Here is a 26,948-nt window from a genome sequence, read left to right as displayed (position 1 = left end):
TTGCGGTCTTTAAGAATGAACTTTGACCATAATTTTATAGGAAAAATGGACATAAATAATCTCAACTTTTACCGGTGTTTTTAAAATAGTGTTAATGTATAATTAATTTAGTATAATTTAAGGATTATCTACTCAAAATGGTCCTTGATAAGTTGATAATCGATAACAAGTTAATTTTTGAGACACATATCTCGAGTTATAACTATTTTAATTTTAATTAAAATAATATACCCTTTTTCAGAATTCTTTTTTCTCTCCTCCCTTTCAATGGTTGTGAATATTGTCACTCATTTTCTCTCTTCTCCCTCAACTCCACTACTTCACCTACCCCACCACTCGCTTTCTCTTTCCTCCTCTTTATTGCTTTCTTTCTCCCTATGCTTGTTGTGGTTGCTTTTTTCCGCTGTTAATTGTAAGCTGGGATTGTTTTGAAGATCGGGTAAAAGTTGGATTTAATCCTATCAATTTATTCATTTTGTAATCTGTATTTGAATTTTCTATTTTCTTTGTTATTTAATACTTGTATAATATTGGTTGGAGATGCGTTTTAAGTGATTGTTTGGTTATTTGTGGAAAAAAAGAATTTAAGAAACTTCTAATATCAAGAATATTTTAATTCATAGGAATTGTAAATCATTAGTTTAGTTGTGTAAAGGATAGGAGTTAGCTCAAGTGGATAAAGCGCTCCTCCTTGGCCCTTAAGGTCAAGGATTCGATCCTTACCCCCAGCATTATGATGAGGTATTTCCTTTGCATGCTATGCATGCCTTATCAGTCAATGTGTTGGTGTTTCCTACAAGCTAGTAGCCTTGTAGTGACTTAATTTCCTAATCAAAAAGAAAAAAAATAGTTTGGTTGTGTATGTGGGGAGTGACAATCCCCGTAGGAAAGTTCTATTTCGCAAAGAAGTACATGCACCCAAGTGCATGTAGAGCATGGTGCACCTTTTCTAAACTACGTCGTTTTATCATTTTTCGAGTCTATAATTTTAAAAAATTATTTTTATTTGCTTCCTTAAATTTTGCAACTAAAGATTCCTTTTTCAAATTTAAATTTAAGAAGTATATGTTCTTTTATCTTCAGTGTAGATGTTCATTTTCTATATATTATTTTCATTATAATCTTTATACTTTTATAAATATAAATTTACACTTTGTTTAATTTTAAGTCGTGTGTTCTTTTTAAAGTAGAAAAGTTGTTGAAAAAAGTTTGTGTTCTTTTATATAAATGGTATGTTCTTTTTGGGTGCACGATGAGCATTGTGCACCCTAGTGCATAATCCACGCTTTGCTCTAGCGGTACTAGGGGCAAGGGCTCCGTTCTCTTCAACTTATTTTTACATAACTTATTGTTATTGAATTTAGCTTATTTTTGCTGAATTTAACTTACTTTTACTGAATTTGATTTATTTTTATTAAACTTATTTTTACTGAGCTTAATTTTTACTAAACCTATTGTTGCTGAAACTTAGAGTAAATATTTGTTTTACTAGACTTATTTTTGCTGAAATAAAATTATTTTTGTTGGATTAAACTTATTTTTACTTAAACTTATTTTTTGATAAGCTCGGTAAAACATAGCTCTATGTTTGTTAATTCTTCCATTTTAAATGGGAAATTAAACTCTCCTGAAAATTTCCACTTTATACAATTATGTGAAACAAACTATTATAAAGTCTTCTACTTTACATTAATTCCTACGTCTCATCTTTTTGTTTGTCAATCAAACAAGCAATTAACTAAATAATTTATTTAATAACTGTAACCTAGTCCACAATTGATATATAAGCTATTTTAACTAATTTGTCTAATTACTTTCTTTAATCTCTATCATATAATAGAAGGGGGGAGCAATGGTGTCCTCTTTTGAAATGCCTATTTTGTCCCCCTTCCCTTTCTAAATTACAAAAGTAATGTCAAAATCAAAATCGACACTCAAAGAAAACTAACGAAAATTAATTTACAACACTCACTCACAAATCACTTAAAAGAATAAACTTTACAAATCACTCAGGTTGAGAAAATTGTTAGAAATAGTAATCTAGAAAAATCTAATGTAATAATCAAGATGAATTCTAGAGTTATGTAAACAAGTATCTATTGAAATTAAAACATATTATAGAAAAATCTAGGAATGAAGAATCTAGAATAAACTAGCATGAGATATTATTAGATCATATAAGAATAGTGTAGAATATTCTAGATTTAGACATACCACTCCTATAAATATGTGTTAGCATTGTATGTAGGTGGAGTCATATTATGTACTTCCTCCCACATTCATAAGCAAGAGTTCTCTTATGGAACCTTGCATATCACATAACATATGTATCTCCCCCAAGTTTGTAACAAATTATTCCAATCAATGAAAATTCATAAATTACAAAATTGGTCCATTAAACTTCCGCATGTGCTTGTCAAAAAATTCTATCATGGTATTAGAGCCAGAAGATTCTGTCTCCTCCAAGTTTTCACCAAAAATACGGTAAGTCATTGTATGCATGCTTCCCGAATCATGCATGTTTGTTTCAACATTACTCCATGCATGTTTCATTATTCAATATGTAATTATACATTTCACATGCACATACATATGGTGGTTAAAATGCCAACCAAATTAAGTTGTTGGCTAAACAAAGCCACAACAATACAAGCATATGGGTGGCAAATACAAGCTAGCCCTATGCATTTAAGGGTGACTGAAAAAAATGTCAACCCTATTCATCAAGGGGCAAAGAAAAAGACCCCAAATATGTGCCGGGCAAAAAGACTCGAGCACAAAAGGGCATTAGACCCTAATACAACAAGCTGGGCAAGACCCAAGCACAACATGGGCAATAGACCCAACAACAGTGCATGTGATTGGCAAAGACCCAAAATACATATTGAAGCAAGAAGACATCATAAGTCGGATCAACAATCAAAATGCTGAAAATGGAAGGAAACAAGGAGCATGGAGTTTACCAACAATGAATCAAGCAAAAAAAAAAAACACAAAGAATATCAGAGAAGCAAAAGTGGAGGAGTAAACAAGAAGATAAAGGTCGGGGAGCATTAACAAGGTCACAAGGACATCAAGAACACCAAATAAGTGCGCAACTTTTGATCTTTGCAAATTCAAGGAGGACCCAACAAGGATACAATTATGGGGGAGTTGAGCAAAATTATTTACAAGTATGAAAGTCAGATTTTTCAAGATTAAGGGGGAGTGTTAGAAATAGTAATCTAGAAAAATCTAATGTAATAATCAAGATGAATTCTAGAGTTATGTAAACAAACATCTATTGAAATTAAAACATATTATAGAAAAATCTAGGAATGAAGAATCTAGAATAAACTAGCATGAGATATTATTAGATCATATAAGAATAGTGTGAATATTCTAGATTTAGACATACCACTCCTATAAATATGTGTTAGCATTGTATGTAGGGGTGGAGTCATATTATGTACTTCCTCCCACATTCATAAGCAAGAGTTCTCTTATGGAACCTTGCATATCACATAACATATGTATCTCCCCCAAGTTTGTAACAAATTATTCCAATCAATGAAAATTCATAAATTACAAAATTGGTCCATTAAACTTCCGCATGTGCTTGTCAAAAAATTCTATCATGGTATTAGAGCCAGAAGATTCTGTCTCCTCCAAGTTTTCACCAAAAATACGGTAAGTCATTGTATGCATGCTTCCCGAATCATGCATGTTTGTTTCAACATTACTCCATGCATGTTTCATTATTCAATATGTAATTATACATTTCACATGCACATACATATGGTGGTTAAAATGCCAACCAAATTAAGTTGTTGGCTAAACAAAGCCACAACAATACAAGCATATGGGTGGCAAATACAAGCTAGCCCTATGCATTTAAGGGTGACTGAAAAAAATGTCAACCCTATTCATCAAGGGCAAAGAAAAAGACCCCAAATATGTGCCGGGCAAAAAGACTCGAGCACAAAAGGGCATTAGACCCTAATACAACAAGCTGGGCAAGACCCAAGCACAACATGGGCAATAGACCCAACAACAGTGCATGTGATTGGCAAAGACCCAAAATACATATTGAAGCAAGAAGACATCATAAGTCGATCAACAATCAAAATGCTGAAAATGGAAGGAAACAAGGAGCATGGAGTTTACCAACAATGAATCAAGCAAAAAAAAAAAACACAAAGAATATCAGAGAAGCAAAAGTGGAGGAGTAAACAAGAAGATAAAGGTCGGGGAGCATTAACAAGGTCACAAGGACATCAAGAACACCAAATAAGTGCGCAACTTTTGATCTTTGCAAATTCAAGGAGGACCCAACAAGGATACAATTATGGGGGAGTTGAGCAAAATTATTTACAAGTATGAAAGTCAGATTTTTCAAGATTAAGGGGGAGTGTTAGAAATAGTAATCTAGAAAAATCTAATGTAATAATCAAGATGAATTCTAGAGTTATGTAAACAAACATCTATTGAAATTAAAACATATTATAGAAAAATCTAGGAATGAAGAATCTAGAATAAACTAGCATGAGATATTATTAGATCATATAAGAATAGTGTAGAATATTCTAGATTTAGACATACCACTCCTATAAATATGTGTTAGCATTGTATGTGGGGTGGAGTCATATTATGTACTTTCTCCCACATTCATAAGCAAGAGTTCTCTTATGGAACCTTGCATATCACATAACATATGTATCTCCCCCAAGTTTGTAACAAATTATTCCAATCAATGAAAATTCATAAATTACAAAATTGGTCCATTAACCTTCCGCATGTGCTTGTCAAAAAATTCTATCAAAAATCACGTTATAAAAATCACGCAAATTAAATCACTCAAATAATCAGAAAACTTTATTAAAACTAATTAAAGTTAACATACAAACTAAAACTACTAACCTAGAACGTCAATACATACAAAAACATTTACAAAAATTTACTTACAAATCACTATTCTCAAGAATCATTCACAATTCCTGTCAAAAAAAAAAGAATCATTCACAATTAATGGTGGGCCATGATAAAAAAAATAGAGGTGTATTTGTAGTGAAATTAGTTAGAAGTTCGACAGTGAAAAAAATTTATTTACCTTTTTAATAGTGTTTCCTATATATAATAAAACCTTTACATATATTTGGACCTATCTTTTTCTATTATATACTAGCGATTAATTATCAAGGTAAAAATGTTTATATAAAATATCATTTAAGAATTAAAGTACAACATATCTCTATTATATAAGGGAAGGGGGGAGCTATGGTATTCCCGGATGAAGAGATTGTGTTACCCCTTTCCCATTCTAAATTACAAATTCACTTACAAATCAAAGGGGGCATCAAACAAAAATACCAAAAATATAATTATAACAATCACTCACAAACTACAACCTATGGAAAAATTGACTTGAAATTAAAGTGTACACTTTTTTTATAATTTATGAAGACTGAAGTATTGTACTTAATTCAAAAATCAACTAAAAAATTATAATATTAGAAATCATAAATAAACTCAATAAAATTTCTATTTTGTTCATAGAATTTAACTTTCAAAAGTAAAAAAAATTTTAAAAAAAATGGTGAGAGACTTAAGTGACAGAAACCAAACCAATCAAATTTTGCAACTAAGAACCATTATACTTCATATGTCTAATGTTCAAATTTCGACTCTTATGCCGAAGAAAATCGATTTTGTGTTTCGAAAAAAATTCATGCGTGCAAAAAGTTCTAGTATCTTCCTTAAACTACGTGTCCTACCTAATTTGTGCAAGTAGTAAAAGTGGTACATATGTAAAGACTTTTGAGGACATGTGACGCTTTATAAACTTTTGTTTTGGCGTTGTTTGGTTGACAAAATAAATCATGGGAAGTGCAAATTCCTAGAAAGTAGAAGTATATGAAGTTGTTTGGTTGGCAAAATCATGAGAATTTGCACTTCCTAGGAAGTTCTACTTCCTCCAAAATGGAGGAAGTTACTTACCTAGGAAGTTCTACTTCCCATTATCAACCAAACACAATTTTACAATTCCTAGAAATTTCAAATACATGGAAAAAATAACTTCTTAGGAATTAGGAAGTATGACTTCCTATATACAACCAAACAAGACCTTTGAATATAAAGTTGAGAGATTTTATTGGATTGGTACATAAATTCTTACATTGCAACCACAAATTACGAGTTGGATTTGTATCGAACATTTCTTTCAAATGAGGTTGACATTGAGAGAGGCCTTTGTAACATTGTAGTTAAAATCTCGATCCAGATCTTACGATCCAACAATCCGAAAGGATCTCACCGATCCCCAATCTACGTAGGATGTTAATTTTGTAGGATTTTTTGATCCCGTCCAACCACAAAAAATCACATGGTAAGATCTTAATACGACTTTACGATCTGATCCTATCATAAAAAAATCATAAAGTTATTTCACATATTATATTTCTCCAGTTAGATTTTGGTTGCATGTTATTTCAATCTTATAATATTGAAAAACTATCACCATTTGTTAATAAAATAAGTCATTATTAATTTGTGTAAACTTTAACATGAGTTTTTCACCATATTATACCATAATTATCTATATTTTACGGAATTGTAGGATCTTACGATCCAATGATCCGATCCACCGATTCGACCCTACCAACCCCTACAATTTAAAATAGGATCCCGATTCTAATATCATTGCTTTGTAAGACATGAGACGAACATGTGCCTGATTAACAGTTTTGTCAATATCTTTTAGTAAAAATGTATAGATTTTATAAGGTTGCTTCATGTGAACACATATTTTTTTTATCCCACTTTGTTTTCACGTTCTCCAAAAATTAACTTTGAGCGTAATATTAGAAAATTAATATAAAAAAAATCCTTTTCTAAGTAAATAGGTGAACAACATATAGAAGTATAAGAATATATTATCTTAATTTTGAAAAAAAAATCACAGGCGGAGTCGTTAAAATTTGACCATAAATTCAATATAACTAGTAGGACATTCTCCACATTTTCATTTGAACTTACAGCTTAGAAATATAGGCAATTCTAAAAAAATTAAAATCTCAATAGATTTATTATGTTTCCTTTCACACATTTTTATCTATCGATTTATTTAATGTATATATTTTATGGGATAGGAGTTTTAAGTGATTATATTTAAAGTAGCTTTTAGTACTTTGAATAAGTCATCGCAATTTATAATTAAAGTGAGACATTTTTATAATGCAGAATTCAAATTGTTATTTTGGAAAAATTAGAGTAATCTTGCTACATAAACAGATGAGATCGTGCAAAAATCATGTTCAGAAAAACGTATATGTAACATTTATATAAATATATCACAAGACGTTCCTAAACAAGGAACGTATGCCACGCAACACTCTTCCTAGAAGAGTTTTAGTTCATGTACTTCGTGTACAATAAAAATATAGAAAAATGTATAGTACTTCCTCTGTTTGTTTTTTTTATCTTTCTCACTTTCTTGTGCACATCTTCCAATGCGCATTTTTGAACTTAAATATCTTTTATTATATATTAGTAAAAATTATAACGATTGAATATTAATAATGTACTAATTGAGACGAATCAAACAAGACCCCACATGACTATATTTTTTTCTTATAAATTGAAAAAAAATAGAGAAGATTCTCTCTAACTATGAATAGTGTCAAGATTCTAAGTGATAATGATAATAAAAAAAAAAAAACAGAGGGAGTATATGTTTTGATCCCATGACTTCAAATTCATATGCAAAAATTTTAATCATTAGACCAAGTTGTATTTAGTATTATCATTTTAAAGTACAATATTAATAAATGATTTTTTTAAACTCGGGACATAGCCCGAACCTAATAACTACTTTTATCTAAAACCCTCTCAATATACAAATATAATATTTAAGTCAAGGAAACATGGAATTGCATATACAATTTTCGAAAGCAACAGGTGATAATCTATTGGTATTGGTATCACCGTCGATTAGGGATGGCAGCGGGTCGGACTTGGACCGGATTATGCATAATCCGACTCCGACCCAACAAGAAGTCGGATTTAAATCTGAGTCCGTTTTCGACACCGACTCTGACCCGATTTAAAACACGAGCATTCGACTCCAAATTCGTCCCGACTTAAAATCTGCATATCTGACATAAAATCTGCACATCCGACTCCGATCCCAATCTGACTTATATTTTCGTACATGTTTTATAATAGAAAAGTCTTCTACAATACAATAATCCGATAAGTACTATTAATCTAATTATCATATGGAAATATTATATAGTACATATAATCTAAATATTACTATTATTTTTAACAATCATTTCTTCCATGAGAAAATCTTATATAACACAACTAGTTTTTGGACCCGTGCAAAAATGCACGGGAACTTTTTTGTTTAATAAGCTTGTTTATATACCAACTACAGTAAAAGCATATAAAAGATTCTCTACGTCTACTCGATTTAATATACGCTTATGTACTACTCGAAACTCAAATGAGTTTAACCTTTATACCATATTAAATTAATAAACTTTGAACGATGTATTGAAATACAACATAATCATATACATATTTAACCAAAAACAAAGTATCAATGATGCACTTTACACAGAAAGACAGTGAATGCTCCTTTATGTTAATTATGAAGTTGTTTTGCAAATACATGACACTCTTAGGTTGTAGAAGACTTATTTATATATGTCATTAGCTGTAATATTAGACATATCATGTTCTTTCTCACAAATCAGTATTATTATACACTTTCTACCCGCGATTTTAGAATTGACCACATGAAATTGGCTGTGGCTGAAAACCGAACCTGGAAGATACAAATCCCATATGTGATAGGGATATCTTTGACTTTTATTTGTAGTCATTGCTAAACACAATTCAAGGGAAATTTTGTTCCATTTGATAGAATGAGTGTCATACGGGGTATAAATATCATATTACTCCCCTTTCCTTGACATACTCAGGCCCCCTTTAAATGATTTTCTAGGAAATACCAAATATATAGTTTATGGACATGTGCAAAAATGCACGGGAAGGGATTTGCTTAATAAGAAAAAATTTCCAATGAAACGAATAATAGACAACAAATTTTCTAATGAAACAATAAGTAAAAGTTATAATAACAAAAATTACAAAAATGTGTATGAAGTTATACGTTTTAGAACAGTTCCTTATAAACAACATTTGTAGTTGTTTTGCACATTATTCTTTTTATCTCAAATAAGAATTTTAAGTCTTTTTTTGCTCGTGACTCGAAAAATAGCGACATATAGCTGATCATGACTGGAAATAAGCCTTGGTAAATACAACCGTACCCGACGTGCGAACAATGATTGTCCTTGACTTTTGTTTATAGTAATGGCAAAACACATCGTTAAAGGAAATTGCCGTCTTTGAAATCTGATAGGAAATTTTGTTAAGTCAGACGGTGTTAGTGTCATTCGTGGGATGAATACCTTGCCACCAACATTACTCCCTGAAATGACGGTAGCTTCAATCACTCGATTGCCTAAATGCTTGACTACCAGTCTCGTGCCATTACACAATCCAGATGTCTGATCAATATTACGAAACAACATGACCGGCGCACCAACTTTTAACTTAATACTATGATTTGGCAGTCCCGAATACTTAATTTTGTTTAGGAATTCAGTAGAATATATTTCATGAGCCCCTAAGTTCCCTTCATCTTTACTAATTGCATCACAACTCAAGTACATTTTCTCATCACCTGGAATTGTAGACAACACATGATCATTTACCTTCTCAACTATTTCATTAGGTGTGCAAATTGCACAGGAATTTTTTATTTTATAAATTTAAAATTTTAATATGTTTCTCCTAAATCATGGTCTGAATATTAACTTGTGATTTAAAGTTATTATAGTCATATATTTAATGTTATGGTGGAACATGTGAGCAACAATATTTTAGAAAATCTGACTGGAAATTTCTTTGCTTTGCCCATTTAAATAAAATTTTAATTCGCACCACTACTAACACTCAATCATGCAACCACTTCCACTCCTACATTCTACAGTCATGCTCTCCCCCTCTTTCTTGTTGTCTTGCACCACTGCTGCACGCCTGCACTATACCAGGCCACCCACTGGCCACCACCAACCAGACTACCACTGCTTGCGGCTGGGAACTTCATCAGATGTTATCTTATAGAAAATTTTGGCATATTGTATAAATTAAGGGAGTGATTGCACACAAATGGGAATCATCAATGACCTATCACAAAAGTCTCATCATATTATTTCCTTTATATAATACGTCATTATTTTCCTGAAATTCCAAGCAACCTTTTTATAATCATATCGTGTATTAAGAATATATTAAATTGGCTTACGACCCATATGTTCAGTAACTAACGTATCTAATATTATGGTGGGACACGTGACCAACCGTTTTTCTTTAAAAAGGTTTACTGAGAAAGTCGTCGATGTGCCCATTGCTTCACTTAGAAGCTCATACAAAATCACAATTCGCATCACTACTTGCACTCTATATGTAACCACTTTCACTCCCGCTTTCCCCAGCCCACTCACCCTCTCTTCTCTTATAATCTTGCATCATCATTGCAATGCACCAGGTCACCCACCGGGCAACCACTACTTGCACGGGGAATTTCTTCAAACGTTATCTATTTAGAAAATTTTGGTCGATTGTACAATTTAATTAACGGAGTGATTGCACAAAAATGATAATCTTCAATGACTTGTCACAAAGTCTCATCATATTATTAACGTTATATACCTTTTTATAGTCTTGTATCATTGTACGTCACGTTCAAAATTAATATGAATTAATTTTTAATACTCCATTTGCTTTAGAGTAATCCTATCACCTTTCATAATCTTTTCTCTTAATAGTATTTACACTTTTATGGTGGAAAGGATCCTTCTATTTAAAGCAACTTTTGACTTTGTTACATTACGTTTTTTTTGTCATCTTGTATTATGTTATTTTTCCTTTTTTATTCATTTTGTTCTCCAGTTATAGATTTCAGTTACTACGTTTTTTTTCTATTTGTTAGAAAGCACCAAATATGTTGCTTATTTCACGTATCTTGATATTTTGTAACTATATGCAAATGTTTAACATTCATTCTTATAGTTATATTTTCATCCTATTAGTAACATTATGTGATAATATGTTTGCACAGACTCCATTGGTCATCAAATTTTCACGCATTCATAAATAATTATCTTTTTACCTTAATTAAATGATATACTCCTCCAAACCCATCTGATATAAATTCCTCCACTAATTACATCTCTCTCACACATTCTTCTCATATTCATGTGATATGGAGCCCTCCACTGTTCTTTTTCTTACTCAATCAAGTTTTTTGTTTATACTTGTACACTATTTGTCAACAATACCTACACCCACTACTATATACTCTTAATATGTGTGTCCAAACCTTACATGACAATTATTCAAGAATGGAGGGAGTATACTTTATAGAACGATTTCCTACAATGGCGTCTAAAAGAAGAAATTCCCGTTTCAGTGCTAAGAAAAATAATTATTGCACAATCTGGGGTCCAAATTTTGGTTCGAATAAAAGATTGAATGACATAGTGTTAGAGCAAAAGAATTTCTTATTTTGGTGTTAAGCCATCTAAAGATTTTAACTTTATAGTCTTGTATCATTTTTTAACTTTTATTTTAGGATTAATATGATTTTTGACGAACTTTTTATGATGTTTATTACCTAAATTGTTCAAGTCTCTTTCTATAATATTGTTAAAGTGCATTTCTATTATGTGACTAATATTATAAATCAAAATGGTTTTTGTCAAAATCGTTAAGCAGGGTATTTTTTTTCTTATATACTTGGTTTCAACTGACATATACCATTTCTAAAACTTCTAATTCGTTAATATTCTGATTATAACATAATCCGTTTTTATTTTCATATTGTACATAGATATTGTAATTTGATTTTTTTTATCCCACTGCCCAAAAAGTATAAAAAACTTAATTATGGTAGTTTCCTTAAATGAATTGGATATTGTAGTATTGTACTTGTCTCGTTACCTAAAATAACTACTCATCCTACACTAACGATTCAAAATTGAAATGATTTTATGTAGAAGTTTAATATACTAATATGATTGCTATTGAAGTATTAAAATCCATGAACTTAAAGTATTATAATGGTATTTAATCATTGCTAATTTGCTATTGAGTTAAAATATTTACAATATAATATTATACATTTATATACACATGTCAATAAAGTTAAAAAAATCAAAACCATTCATACAACTTGTCAATGGATTCTCTCGACTAATACTACACATTAGTTCACCAATCCAAAAAGAATGTGAAATTTGCATTCATTATACTATAACCATTTACAATATGATATTAGATACATTAATGATTCATGCAACAAAATAACCAAACACTTCATCTATCTCTCTCTTCATCTCATCTTCTCTTCATTGAAAATTAGTAACCTCCATGAGAGACAAAATTGAAAGATTTGTTTGACACTTCATCTTCTCACCTCCACTGGTAAAAAAAAAATTGTGTAGCAAACATTGTCATACAGGCTCTATATCTTTAGGTAATTATAACTACTGGTATACTGCCTCTGTGGTACTCTGTATAGTTGGTTTAGCTGCTTCTTTTGGTCTGCAGTTTGACTTGCTTTTGTTTCACATGCTTTTCAGCTGGGTCGTAATACCAGCAATACGATATGTAAGAAATTTTTGAGAATGTTGGCCCTAGCTGACAAGTGACATGCTTTCATGGTGTCTTAAACTCCATTATTTTCCCTACTGAAGAAAAAAGAATATATCTAGTGATTCAACTTTTTAAAAGAAGTGCTATGCCCGTAGAGTAGACACATCTGAAATTGCATCTAAAGGATATAAATCCTAAAACTTTTAAGTGCATTCTCACTAAATGCGCCATGAATTATGCGGTTAAACCTATGAAGAGGAAATCTACAAGAACTTGTGTGAATATGAAAAGTTGGTTACTCCTATGAAGACTCTTCGTCAGTGTGTAGCACAGAACATGCTACTCAACCACCCTCATGTAGAAGATGAACATGCCACTAAAAATTAAAATGGGGTAAATTTATTTACCACCTTAAATCCCTTGGATTTAGTTGGAAAAGGGGAAATGAGAAAAATACTGCAACACGCATATTCTATATATAAACGGATGTTTAGAAATAATGCAATTGACAGAATTGTTATTTTTAGATGCCAAAACATAGCCGAGATTATCTTTATACAAGTTGGCAAAGTTCCTAGTTGTATATGTCAATCAGGCAATTGAGCTTCTTCTGTTTCATGTTCCTTTAACTCTGCTTCTTGGAATTGAAAACGCTCCTCTTTTAAACTGAACATATATGAATTTGAGCTATAAAAGAACATCTTATTTTCCTCATAGATATGTTATATATATTGAATATGGACAATGATCATGTTCATTTCAAATAAAGTGCACATTTATGTGGAGCACGCGCTTCGTCTTTGAGTTGCTTCTTGTGCCGGGATCGGGATCGGGCTTGGGTAAACACTTCTGAGAACTTGGAATCATCATTCAAGCTTCTGTCATTCACCTTTCCACAAGCTAGCTCAACAACCTAAAACTTCAATCTACATATCCTCCTTTAATAACAGGATTTACAAAGCACTCTTAATATCAAAAACTCAGTTAAAAACCACTCTTTATAACACAGGTATGGGCTATGGCTCCATGTATCGGGTACGTTGAATCACGATACCTCTGGCAACTAATTCTTGGTGCAGTGAGTTGATCACATGGGAGCATCGTAATGATCTTAGTCTCTAGCTTGAATATTTCAATAGAATGTGTATTAATCACATATAGGAATATGCCTTCGATCAAATCACACGACAAAAAAAATTATATTCATTGTATTAAACATCATAAATTCGCAATGTTAAGATGAGCATTCGGCATTCCAAATCTAAAACTTTTACATTAAGTACAAAAATATAGTTTATTTGAATGCCCTCTCTCCTCTATCACCGTGGTTTGCTTCTAAATTCCAATGTTTAGATGAACTCTATCATTAATCTATGCTGCTCCTGATGTGGTGCTCGTGGGTTTTCTCTTTCCTCTTCTTCGTGGACTACCTGCAGTTGCATTGCTACTGTTACTGATTTGCTGCTTTTGAATTTTATCTCTCATCTTACACCGTCGTCGTTTGCTTCCAATGTATAACTGTTGCAGTTGGGTTGTTGTTGTTGTTGCTTCTCTGCGTGCCACTGTGGTCGAGCATTATTTCAGTTCTATTGTGCGTTGTGGTGGTTTTTACAATGATTCATAGATTCCAATTGACCCTATTTATATCAATTCCATGCCAAAACGTATGCAATACACTTCAATACATATTCAGTGGAAATGTGTATAATTAGCGGAGATCATGGAAATGTGTATAATTAGCGGAAATCATGGACATGGAAATCATCCTTGATTGATATTTTGATTTCATTACCATATATATGAATTAGATAGGCAAAATCGGATGTACATAAAATTAGAAAGAATAAATTCAGGGAAGGAATAAATCGGACATGGAAATGCTACTGTTTCCTTAATTATATAGATTACGTATCAATTAAAATCTGTAATTGACATCACTTATATAGATTACTGAATCAATTATATGCGTGATTAAGGGAAGGGATATCCGTGATTATGGGAATTTCACACTCTTTGATTGCTTTGACACGTGGACACTCTCATTGAGCTTCGAAAAAATACTGATCAACGGAGCATGCCACGTCATGTCACGTGGGATTCAAATCTCTAACTTTGCGACACGTGGCCTCAAGGATTCTACTTTAAATATATATATAGATTGGCTGAAAATCGAAGTCAGGTTATATATACATAAACTAGTTATTAGGCCCGGGCTATGCCCCGGGTAAGAAACAATTTTATTTATTAATAATACTTTATGATAGTATCACTAAATACAACTTAGCCTAGTGGTTAAAACTTTAGTATATGTACTTGAGGTCTTGGGATCAAACCCTATACTATGCAATTTCTTAAAATTTTTATTGTACATGGATTACATGAACCAAAAACTCTCTAGGGAGAGCGCCACGTGGCACAATTTCTTGTTTTCGCACGCCTTTTAATATATTTGTATAGATGATACTCCCTCTGTTTTTTTTATCTTTCTCATTTGGAATCTTGACACTATTCATACATAGAGAGAATCTTCTCAAATGTTCTCAATTTATAAGAAAAAACATAGTCATGTGGGGTCTTGTTTGATTCGTCTCAATTAGTACTTTATTAATATTCAATCGTTATAATTTTTCCTATTATATAATGAAAGATATTTAAGTTTTAAAACGTGCATTGGAAGACGCGCACAAGAAAGTGAGAATGATAAAAAAAAACAGAGGGAGTACATCAACATAAATAAGAAAAAATGATTAATTGACTTAAAGTTGAAGTCGGATTCGGATGTCGGATTATATTATGAGATCCGACTCCGATCCTGCTACGACTCGGAGTCGGACTTTTTAAACGGAGTCAGATGCGAATTATTTTTTATCGGAGTCGGCTAAGATTTTTTCTTTCGGATCAGAGCGGACTAGGGTCGAATTTGGACTGGATTGCCATCCCTGTCGCCGATCTATGAATATGAATATTATTCTTAAAAAATTAACTTGGACTCTATTGATTATTAGTGTCCATCTATCATGAGTATTATTCTTAAAAAATTAAGTTGGACTCTATTAAATTGGCCTTTGAGTAAGTGACCCGATAATTTAGAAGAAATTCATCTTACCACGGGTTCTCGAAATAGATCTAAACAAAATAATAAAAAATAATAATGCCGTGACGCGACAATTCACTGGCGAATGTCAGCACAGCTTCACTATGGAGTGTACCCCATTTTTATTTGTCAACAAACTCGTCTTTTTTCACAACCTTCTTCAATGATTCACTTTTGTTTCTGAAACTCTTTACTCCCTTATTTCTTTATCTGAGCACTTCCAATTTGCTGTTTTTTCTTCGTTAGTAAGTACTCGTACCTCTTCTACACCTCTTGTTTGCTTTGCTCTTGCAATTTTCTTTCTTCTTGATTCTGAATCTTCCGCAAGATTCTTACTTTTTTTTGTCTGTTCACTTAAATTATACCCTTCTAATTTTTTTTCCGCAAGTGCATTGTTTCTGATTAAATTGCGTGAAATATAGAGTTTAATGTACTCCTATGTTGTTTTTTTCTGCTGGTGATTTTTATTTTTATTTTCTATTTTTTGACTTTTTTTTTTGTGTGTGTTATGTGAATGTGGGTTCGATTTTGTCTTCTAAGAAGTAGCTGAAAGAGGAATTTCTAAAGGTAGAAGCATTTTTAGTGGGTAATTTACTAATTTTTGCCAAAATGTGCCCATTATAGGATGATTTAGCAGAGAAATGCTACATTTTTCAAACATACTTTGCTATCATATGCAATTTCTGGGTATTTTCCTGATCAGGATATTTCTTTCTCTGATCTTTTTTTTAGTTTTGAAATTTGGCTTTACTTTTTGGATGTAGTGTCTTTTATTAGTGGAAATGTGGAATGATTGGAATACCAAATTACTAAAGCCATGAGGATGTGTGTGTTAACATTGTCAGGAAACATGTCAAAGTTATAATATAATCTTAAAGTTGGGCAAATTAATGTCAAAGTTATAATATAATCTTAAAGTTGGGCAAATTAATGTCAAAGTTATATTATAATCTTAAAGTTGGGCAAATTAATGTCAAAGTTATAATATAATCTTAGTTGGGGATCTGCTGGTTTCGCCAAATGGGAGTTTAATTAGCCTCTCTCATAGCCTGGTAGATTGGAGTAATATAGAAATCAATGGTGTTTGAAACCAGACGAGGTTTAGAAATATTGGCTTAGTGGTTCAATGATTGCTAGAGCTTTGAACCACTTTTCTTACAGAAAAGGAGATTTGGTAGGGTTGGCAGTCAAGTATTTTGGGGAACTTTGCTTCCCATAACTGGACATGGGAACTAGGAACTTTTCCTTGTCATTTCCTTAATTTGGGGTTTGTAGTCGTTATTTAAGCGAGTGGCTTAATTAGCGGGTTTTCGTAGAGATATAAATTGGTGTATTAGATGTGTCATTATCTTAAGGGTCATCTCTTACTAGGTGTCTACAGAACAAGTATTGATTTTTTTTTTTTTAATTTGTTGTGCACACCAACGTTTTACTTACAATAGTCCTTTATTAGTCGACTGGCCGTGTTGTCAGCGAATACAACATTGATTTCTTCTTTGTCAACTTATGAGGTTATAATAGTTAAATACGGAATAGTTTGTTGGATCAACATATGTTAATATAAGTATATGTGTTGGAATGCAGGGATCCTTTTGGAAGATTAGCTTTTGATATGGAGTATGATAATCTGTTCAGTCACACTTCTTTGGGTGCAATTTCTTGTAATATATAGGGCAGTGGAAGCTGGACAATTGTTGTACTTTCTAGTATACTGTGTATAGACTGTCTACTCTAGCCAGAAAAAATTTCACTTGAAGTTTACAATGGATAAGAAAGGTCTTGCAAATGGCAAGGAACATGTGGGTGACAGGGGAAAGGATGGAGCTCTGCAAAAGCAGTCCAATGCTGAGTTCAGACCGGGAGAGATAACATGGATCAAGTTGCGTGGCGCTCCATGGTGGCCTGCACAGGTGCATTTGCTCTTCTTGATGATTTCCTTTGTATTTTCCCACAAACCTAGAATTGGACAAGATGATATGATTGTCAAGCTAATTACTTTATTTGGATGCTTCTGAGATAGATTGTGGATGAAAATGCAGTAAGTGATAATAATAAACCTCGCAAGGGAAAAAGCAATGAAGTTCTCGTGCGCCTATATGGAACATATGACTAGTTAGTGTTTTGTTCTTCTTACTTGTATGTTTTTGCTATGCATTTCTTGAAACACCTTTAATAAATTCTCTGTTTGACTATTTGCAGCTCATACGTGGACCCTGTGGCAAGTCTCTTGGAGTTTAATAATGTTAGTTTCACTTCCTAATTAGTATTTCTGTTTAAGGCTTAAAGTTGATAGCCTTTTGATTCTTATAACTCATGAATTATATATCTTCAATGGAGATTTTCTAACTCATAGCATTTAGGTTCCTGACTACCCAATAGTACCCACTAGATGGTACTACACCTGTTTAATACCATGGTCACTTCTCTGTGATGATTGCTATTCTTCAAATCTCAGGTACTAAAGCAAAATAAGAGTAGTCAAAGAGATATGTTTCAGAAGGCCTTGGAGCAGGTAGTTTTTATGTGTTAATTTATATATCATGCATTCTTGGTGAACACTTTATCAAAAATTTATGTTTTGTATTTTATTGGAATTTTCTTGACAATCGTATGTGATCGTAGGAACTCTCTAAATTACGATCTCGGAGAACTAACTCACGAAGAGCTAAAGCCAAAGGTAAGCCGAATATGTAGTTGACAGGTCCTGAAGGCTCTTTTTACCCACTATATTTCGTTTCTTATTCGTTTTCCTTGGAGGGGGTGAAGGGAGGGTATGTCGGGTAGTAGCTCTTCTCTCAAGCATCTTTGTTTCATGTGTCATACAGTGTGAGATGTTAATGATTTGATTTTGGGTTGTCTTGAACTTCCTATTGCTTGAATTGAATCCTTGCGTGATTTCATCTTTCAGTGTAAACAGTATATATGGCTTGAAAAAAATATTGTGCGTCGAGATATTGCGTGAAATAATGCCGTGTAGTATTTAATATGAAATGACTGCTTGGTGTACCTTGCTGGCTATTGGCTGAAAAAAAAACACTGAAAGGATATGTTTTTGAACTTGGAGGACTGCGATAAATATTTCTTTGTGATGTTTGGTGTTCACTCTCAATGTAATAGAATCAATTGTACAGTAGCAATCTGTAGCATGGAGTTCTAAATACATGGTGTTGGTTCCAAGAATAGGTGGGTGGGTTAATAGTTGATGTTTCAAGGACTCCTTGATGCTGCAAGACTGCTTAATGGTAGAAATTACCATAGTCGAACGAGTAAAACCTTTTCCTGAGACCTCGTCAAGAATGCATGATTGCTTGGAAGTGTGATATTATGTGGTATAAAAGGGCAATGAAATTGTGATTTCTCGATACTGCTTTTATTAGTTGATATTTTGTCATCTGTTGCATCCGTCATAACCTTGAAATACTAGAATTTAGGCCCTGTTCTCTGGGACTTTTCCGTCAGTTTGATTTTTATGCTTGTATTCAGTTCAGTTTGGTTTAGTTCAGCTTCCATTTCAGTTTAGTTCAGCCAAATTCAGTCCAAAAGACCCGAGCCTTGTGTGTTGTGTTCTTAGGAATAGCTTTATGTTGTTTATGATTGATGTCAATAAATGATGAACAAGTGCAGGGAATGGAAGTGTAGGCAAGGAGAAAACAGTACCTTCGAAGAGAGCAACTGATGAGCTAGATGGGCTTAAGAAGAAATGCAAACCAGATAGTTTTAGATATGTGAGTATACCTTCTCTTCTTTATGGACAACAAATCATGTGGAGGTAAAGATGACGACCTACCTATGAATATAAATCACACCAAGAAACTATATAAAACCTATATAAGGATTCTGACCTGATCAGCTGGCTATCGCCTAGCTGTATTATATTGCAACATATATCTCGATGGTCAAACTTTACAAAACAAAATATATTTAAACAAATGTAAATGAAAAAGTTACTATCATAAGAGATTTTGTTAGATTCTTTCCAATATATATTTTTAAGATATCAACTTTTTATGCTTTTTTACTTATCCATAAATATAAAGATATTGATGGCCAAAGTTTGTTGTGTATCCTATGAAAAAGATACGTAATTATATTGCAGCATTGTGCTCGACATAGTTTTTGAGAGTTTCCTGAGTTGTACGACAATTAGTTTTCCCTCTTTTTTTCCAAAAAGAATTTGGTCTCTTTTAGTTTTTTGAGCAAGATCTGCATTCGTCGGATGTCATGAACTTATTGATGCTGAAGAAGCAGAACAAACTGACAGCTAGATAGCTAATTGTAGGTTGGTAATACACTAATATTCTAGCATCTGTTGGAGGGTAAAGCTGATGTAACTATAGCTATGTTCTTGAATCATGCTTGAGCTTAGCCCATGAATTTTTATTTTTTTAAAAAGATGTTTCTCTCAGATATTCAAGGTGAAGGAAAAGTATAAATCAATACTCTTGTGTCTCTGTGATGTTCAGAAACTTAAATGCAATACCCATTATCATTATTCAGTGTTACAGTCTCTGAATCGTGTTAAACATTACCTTGATGTTTCAGGATGACACTCCTCAGACACCGGAAGGAACTGCTCGGAGATTGAAAGTAATGCAGGATCTTGGCCTCACAGCCCCTTCTGGGTCCCCATTTCTGAAAGATGGACGAGTTTTATCTGCTGTGTAGTGAACAAATGTTTGTGAGTTAGGTACATTGATTATCCCCTACAAATATCTAGATTAGTCATGCTTTTTGTTAGTAAGTGTTGTATTCAGTGTATCATTCTAATCTCAAGTGGTTATTTGGGGAGTTCGGCAAAATGTGGAGTGACTGGTGCAAAGATACAAAAGAGCAGAAGCTTTTTTTTTGGAGGGGAGGATTTCAAGCTGAATTCTTTTAGTCCAGTGGCAGTTTTTTTTTGTTTTTGTTGTAGAACAAATGAAAAATATGCAATGCCTCCAAATGTTTAGATTGAGGTTTACAGCTTTCATTCAGCTGATCTTCTTGTTGCTTTGTTGTGCAATGTCGTTCTATTGTACAATTTTTGCCCTGATTTATTTCACTTGACCCTCTCCTCCTGTAAGCCGTCTACGCCCCTCATCCACCATCACTTTCTGCACCGCACAAGCACCTGCCACATGCACTACCGGATTGTTTCATGGCCGGACCATATCACCATGGCCCCTTTCATGCAATGTCTGGGAGTACTACATGGCTCTCCAACTTGATTATATACTGGTGTTTTGATAGGAAAGGAAATATGTGAAACATGATTCCATTCCAGACAAAAGTTGTTTGGTTGGACGCGAAATGTAGAACTTTAATGTTGGGAGTTTTATTTACCAGCCAAAAATGTACTACAAAGTACAAACACAATACTTCCTCCGTTTCTAAATAAGTGCAACATTTCTTGTTTGCACGTTTGCCAATGCATTATTTTAACCATTAATATCTTCAATTATCAATAAGTAAAAATTATAAAAAGTTTATATTAAAAAATTCACATTCAGACGAATCTAACAAGATCCCACATGACTATGTTTTTCCTAAAATGTAAATCACCAAAGCTAATTAAAGTTTAAACTGTGAATAGTAAACACTATGCAAATGTTGCACTTATTTAGAAACGGAAGAAGTATTAAACAATATCACATTCGGAGATCTTAAACTTCCTTATCTTCGTAGTAATGATGTACCTCTTTGCCTCAATTGCAACCTTCCTATAACTTTCAATGTGGTAGATGAGAGAAGCCCTTAGCAGAAAAATGTTAATCAACCTAATCGTTTTCAAGCCGACTTGATATTTGATTTGTCCCCTTATGAACAAAATTGAGTCAACAATAACTTGATTGAACAAAATAAAACCCAGAGTAACTTGATTCGAACAAGACTCGAATCAAGAACAATATGATTCAAAATTGATCTAAATTCATTAATGACCCATTTTTGAAATTCGCTTAGAATTCAGATTAACTTGGTAATAACATGTCTCATTCTCAAACTCAAAATTAGTTGGACTTGAATAGATCAATGAAACCATATGATAAGAACCAAATCCAATTAATGATCCATATTGAAATTTGCTTAGAATTCAGATAAACTTGGTAATAACATGTCTCATACTGAAACTCAAAATTAGTCCGCCTTGATTTGATCGATGACCCCATCCGACAAGAACCAAACCCAATTAAATTTACAAGAATACATTAACTCGATATAGTGAGACTTGATCTAAATACCTAATTTTGATGACTATTTTCATTTGTATATGTAGACAAATGGGGCCACTTCATTTTGATGACTACCTTATCTATTATTTGGTGTACAATTTTTTCATTTATTTTCAACAAAAAAAATTCGTCATTTCGTGTACGATTTTACACAAACAGTATTATATAAGATATTTCGATGCGATGCTAACTGAATGAGCAGCTACTCGAGTTTGACCATTTCAACGTGATAAACCACCCCCAACACGGCAATTACTTGTGCTATATAACACCCTTGCACTCTATGCACAAACACACACTCAATTAAACCCACAAACATGAGATCCTACAAAATATTTGTTCTTCTTTTGTGTTGTTTACTAGGAATAACATCAGCTGAGCTATGTGGTAATCAGGCTGGTGGTGCACTATGCCCCAATGGCCTTTGTTGTAGCCAGTATGGATGGTGTGGAAATACCAACCCATATTGTGGAACTGGTTGTCAAAGCCAATGTTCGCCTAGCAGGGGTGATGTCGGGTCCATCATCACCCCTGCCTTGTATGAGCAAATGCTCAAACACCGCAACGAAAATAGCTGCCCAGGTAATGGGTTTTATACATATAATGCTTTCATTGCTGCTGCACGTTCTTTTAGTGGATTTGGCACTAGTGGAGATGATAGTACTCGTAAAAGAGAGCTTGCTGCTTTCTTTGCTCAAACCTCTCATGAGACCACTGGTTAGTCATTTTATTTGATAATACAGTTCATAATTGTTTCTCATCTATGATAATTAGTGATGTTGGTTCTTATGTGATCATGGATATGATTTTATAATTGTTGAGTTTACTCCTAAACATGGTTGTCTTAGAAGATTCTTGTAAGACAAATTTCATCTAAACTAAAATTAATAGAGTCACTACTTTTTTTGTTATTGGAAAAATGGCGAAAATATGATGGTCAACGCTGAAAAATCGAGGTCAACCACCGAATTCCAACAAGTGGTGGCTTCCAACAAAAAAAACCAAAAAGATGGCTAATTAACCAATTTTTTTCAAAGGATGGTTTCTCACAAAAAAAGTGGTTATAAAAAGTAGTTTCTGATAAATTTTCCTTTATTCTTCTACTTTAGAATTTATCATGGTTCGGATTTTGAGAAAATTTGGCCCAATTGAAGAATTAGATTGGACAAACTACTCATGAGTCATGACTTAATTAGCTTGAATAAGTAATAATCTAGGCCATCAAAGAATATGTTTAAATTAATTGCTTGATTATTGGGATGGGAAAAGAAAATCTCTTCAACCTGGCTAAAATCAAACTTGATTAGATGGACGATTGAGTCAATTTTGATCACCTGTGTTTATGGGACGGAGGGAGTACATTTTAGATATGAAATAATTCAATAATTTCCTTGTGTTTTGTTATATCATGGTGTGTTTGGAAGACCTTTGAATCTTTGATAAATATTGTTACAATCAATTTATTAACAGGAGGATGGGCTACTGCGCCAGATGGGCCATATTCATGGGGTTATTGTTTTCTTAGAGAGCAGAACGCTCAAGGAGCCTATTGTGATTCTCCCAGTTGGCCATGCCCTGCTGGTAAATTGTACTACGGTCGAGGCCCCATCCAATTGACCCAGTAAGTTTTTTTTCTTTCTTTCTGCTCTAATATTTCTAAATTACTTGTTTTCAATAGATTAAAAAAAAGGAAATAGTCACCAAGTTTTGAGACTACTTTATCCGTTCTATGATAACTTTTCATTTGCTTTTTCTAAAGTCAAAAATTTAGTATAAAGTTTGATCATAAATTCCCCATTGAAAGGAAAAAAAATATAATCACATGAAATTTTATTCAATTTTCAATGTGTCTTTTAGTAATTTTTATTTATTTATCAATAAGTAGTCAAATACTTCATCTATTTCTTTTTAAGAGCAACACTTTAACTTTTGCACTATTTACACATCTTACTTTGACCGCATCTTTTATTAATATACTTCCTCCGTTTCTAAATAAATGAAACACTTCTTATTTTCACGTTTGCCAATGCATTATTTTAACCATTAATATCTTCAATTATCAATAAGTAAAAATTATAAAAAGTTGATATTAAATTTTTTTACATTCAGACGAATCTAACAAGATATCACATGACTATGTTTTTTCTAAAATGTAAATCACCAAAGCTAATTAAAGTTTAAACTGTGAATACTAACACTATGCAAATGTTGCACTTATTTAGAAACGGAGGAAGTATAAAGGAAAATGTTATACGTAGCCCTAAGGACTACGTATAAGCGGTTAAAAATGAAAATATTAAGCAATAAATAAGCATTAGTTTTATCAATTAACGTGTGATTGTGCTATTAATTCTTCAGATAATACTATTTCAGGAAATATATTTAATGCTTATATATATCCCATAAAAACAAAAATGATCAAATAAATGTTGTCGAATTTTCACTGAATATTTCATGATATTAACTTTTGGGTAATTTTTACAAATGCATAATTAGATATTTTGATGGTCAACATTGTGTGTTTCCAAACATAAAAGTCAAATTATTGCACTTATTTAAAAACAAAGGAAGAGATAATTAGGTACAAGGTGTATCTTGAACACTATTTTTTTTTCGGAATTTCATTATGAACGAGGGAATACCAAATTATAAGATTAGGTTTGGGAAGTGGTGTACTGGAATTCGAAAGTCATGAGTATTGTGTACCTTGGTCCTTGGATAACAAAAGGAAAATGCTACATCTACCCCGTGGATAGTTAACCTACTAGAAATAGAAAATTAAATAACTATTAAAACTAATAAGTTGGATTCCACTATTTATTTATTTTTATGTATAGTAGATTGTTGACCCACTGGGTAGATAAAGTTTTTCGCATAACAAAGCTCCCCGTTGCTGAATGCACAATGCGGGCGTGACCTAGTGCATGAGGTGCATATGCCACGTCTCTATCTCCATGTAGTGCATGATGTGCAAGCATTGGCAGCGAGCTGCGTCCTTGATGCTCCTGACATCCCTGATCCCAGTATGCTCAAATAATGTGCAATTTGGTCATAAATTCTAACTCATTATCCTTTCAACATTGATGTTTAGTAATGTCTCTAGTTATTAGCAAAACTTTGTGTTATTTAGGCTTGCAAACAAAGCCAAGACATCCATTTTTGGAGTTATAGGCAGGCAAAAATTGAATTTTTTAAAGTTGTAGTTAGGTAATATTTATTGCGTGATTTGTGCAGCAACTACAACTATGGGCTAGCAGGTCAAGCCATCAACGTAGACCTTATAAACAACCCAGATTTAGTTGCCACTGACGCAACCATATCATTCAAGACAGCCATATGGTTTTGGATGACAGCACAAGGAAACAAGCCCTCGTGCCACAATGTCATCGTTGGAGGGTGGAACCCATCATCGGCGGACCAGGCGGCAGGCCGGGTCCCAGGCTACGGTGTGATTACCAATATAATCAATGGTGGGCTCGAATGTGGCAAAGGCCAAAACGCTAAGGTGGCTGATCGTATTGGGTTTTATAAGAGATATTGTGATATTTTGGGAGTCAGCTATGGGAACAATTTAGATTGTTATTCCCAGCAACCGTTTGCACAAGCGCCTAGGCGGACTAGCGGAGCTGCGGAGGACAAACCAATTAAACAAAGATATATGTTCATGTAGCACAAAGTAATAATATATCTTCCCCTCAAAAAAATAAAATGTAATAATAATATGTTCTGGCAAAATAAAGGTAGCAAAGTAGTAGATACATATAATACATATGTAAACATGAAGACCCATGCATGAGCTTTACACCATACGCATATAATGTACTTATTGAGAACATCATTTTCGATGAGAATCCTAAGTGCACGATATAAATACTGAATAAATTGTCTCATACTTACTAGTACGTGTAATGTTTTCGGTTTGTTATATACCTAGCTACCTTAATATGTGTACAACTCTTCCAAGCTTATCAATTACCACAAATTATACTTGGTTATTTATTTTTGTCAAATTTGGCTAAAAACGAACATGTACCTTAATTAGGAAAGAGAGAGGGAGAATTATTAGCACTCATCTCTTGTAGCAGTAATCTGTGCGTGCTATGGTTCAACTCCACGACGTTTTTGCCTAATCTAATGTCAAAAACAGGGGTTATGCACTGCTCATTATTGGAAGAAACTTTAGCTAGTTTTGTAGAAGTAATGCTTTAGAATAAGTGGCATTGATAATTTTGTCAACGTTTCTACTTACCTTATTAATATATATATATATATATATATATATATATATATATATCTTCTATTATATAAGGGAAGGGGGAGCAATGGTGTCCTCTTTTGAAATGCCTATTTTGCCCCTATTTTTTTTCTAAATTACAAAAGGAATGTCAAAATCGACACTCAAAGAAAACTACCGAAAATTAATGTACAACACTCACTCACAAATCACTTAAAAGATGAAACTTTACAAATCACTCATACAATTGAGAAAATCACATTATAAAAATCACGCAAATCACTCAAATAATCAAGAAACTTTATTAAAACTAATTAAAATTAACATACAATACTAACCTAGAACGTCAATACATACAAAAACATTTACAAAAATTTACTTACAAATTACTATTCTCAACAATCATTCACAATTAATGATGGGCCATGATAAAAAATAGAGGTGTATTTGTAGTGAAATCAGTTAAAAGTTAGACAAGGAAAAAAATTATTTACTTTTTTTATAGTGTTTCCTATATTCCATCCGTCCTCTATTAGTTTACCCGTATTCCTTTTAAGAGTGTCCCTTATTAGTTTACCCCTTTTTTTTTTTTGCTATTTTTGGAATGAGACCACAAACTTTTCATTACACATATATTCAACTTTAAGAATAAATAATCTTTTCTCTCTCTTTGTATGCCCCACAATACTATTCCTCCTAAAAC

At 32.8% G+C, this 26,948-nt stretch overlaps 2 protein-coding genes across 3 annotated transcripts; both read left to right on the top strand.

Moving 5' to 3' along the window:
- Positions 1 to 15,899: 15,899 nt before the first annotated feature.
- Positions 15,900 to 20,775, top strand: LOC104891217 (PWWP domain-containing protein 4). Of its 2 annotated transcripts, none has more exons than XM_019248695.3 (8): positions 15,900 to 16,047; positions 17,387 to 17,712; positions 17,842 to 17,914; positions 18,002 to 18,044; positions 18,258 to 18,314; positions 18,425 to 18,479; positions 19,427 to 19,527; positions 20,345 to 20,775. In XM_019248695.3, the coding sequence occupies exons 2-8, from the start codon at positions 17,673 to 17,675 to the stop codon at positions 20,465 to 20,467; spliced, it is 492 nt and encodes a 163-aa protein (XP_019104240.1). In that variant the 5' UTR covers positions 15,900 to 16,047; positions 17,387 to 17,672; the 3' UTR covers positions 20,468 to 20,775. The 2 variants fall into 2 exon arrangements, with proteins under 2 accessions (XP_019104240.1, XP_010675180.1); XM_010676878.4 differs by having other exon boundaries at positions 17,823 to 17,914.
- A 1,468-nt stretch (positions 20,776 to 22,243) lies between these two features.
- On the top strand, positions 22,244 to 25,913 carry LOC104891226 (basic endochitinase). The gene is made up of 3 exons (XM_010676890.4): positions 22,244 to 22,728; positions 23,482 to 23,632; positions 25,246 to 25,913. The coding sequence occupies exons 1-3, from the start codon at positions 22,329 to 22,331 to the stop codon at positions 25,679 to 25,681; spliced, it is 987 nt and encodes a 328-aa protein (XP_010675192.1). The 5' UTR covers positions 22,244 to 22,328; the 3' UTR covers positions 25,682 to 25,913.
- The last annotated feature ends 1,035 nt before the right edge of the window (positions 25,914 to 26,948 follow it).

Source organism: Beta vulgaris, chromosome 1 (assembly GCF_026745355.1).
Source record: "Beta vulgaris subsp. vulgaris cultivar EL10 chromosome 1, EL10.2, whole genome shotgun sequence".
Lineage (NCBI taxonomy): Eukaryota > Viridiplantae > Streptophyta > Magnoliopsida > Caryophyllales > Amaranthaceae > Beta > Beta vulgaris.
The sequence above is the reverse complement of the archived record's forward strand: the minus strand, read 5'-3'. Positions and strand labels throughout refer to the sequence as shown.

What these genes read in the sequence shown, in the direction of transcription:
- LOC104891217 (XM_010676878.4), top strand. Translation starts at nt 17,566, where the DNA reads ATGGATAAGAAAGGTCTTGCAAATGGCAAGGAACATGTGGGTGACAGG. An exon ending in CTCCATGGTGGCCTGCACAG is followed by an intron (nt 17,713 to 17,822) that starts GTGCATTTGCTC and finishes CTTCTGAGATAG; the next exon opens with ATTGTGGATGAAAATGCAGT. An exon ending in GTCTCTTGGAGTTTAATAAT is followed by an intron (nt 18,045 to 18,257) that starts GTTAGTTTCACT and finishes TTCAAATCTCAG; the next exon opens with GTACTAAAGCAAAATAAGAG.
- LOC104891226 (XM_010676890.4), top strand. Translation starts at nt 22,329, where the DNA reads ATGAGATCCTACAAAATATTTGTTCTTCTTTTGTGTTGTTTACTAGGA. An exon ending in AACCTCTCATGAGACCACTG is followed by an intron (nt 22,729 to 23,481) that starts GTTAGTCATTTT and finishes ATTTATTAACAG; the next exon opens with GAGGATGGGCTACTGCGCCA. An exon ending in GGCCCCATCCAATTGACCCA is followed by an intron (nt 23,633 to 25,245) that starts GTAAGTTTTTTT and finishes TGATTTGTGCAG; the next exon opens with CAACTACAACTATGGGCTAG.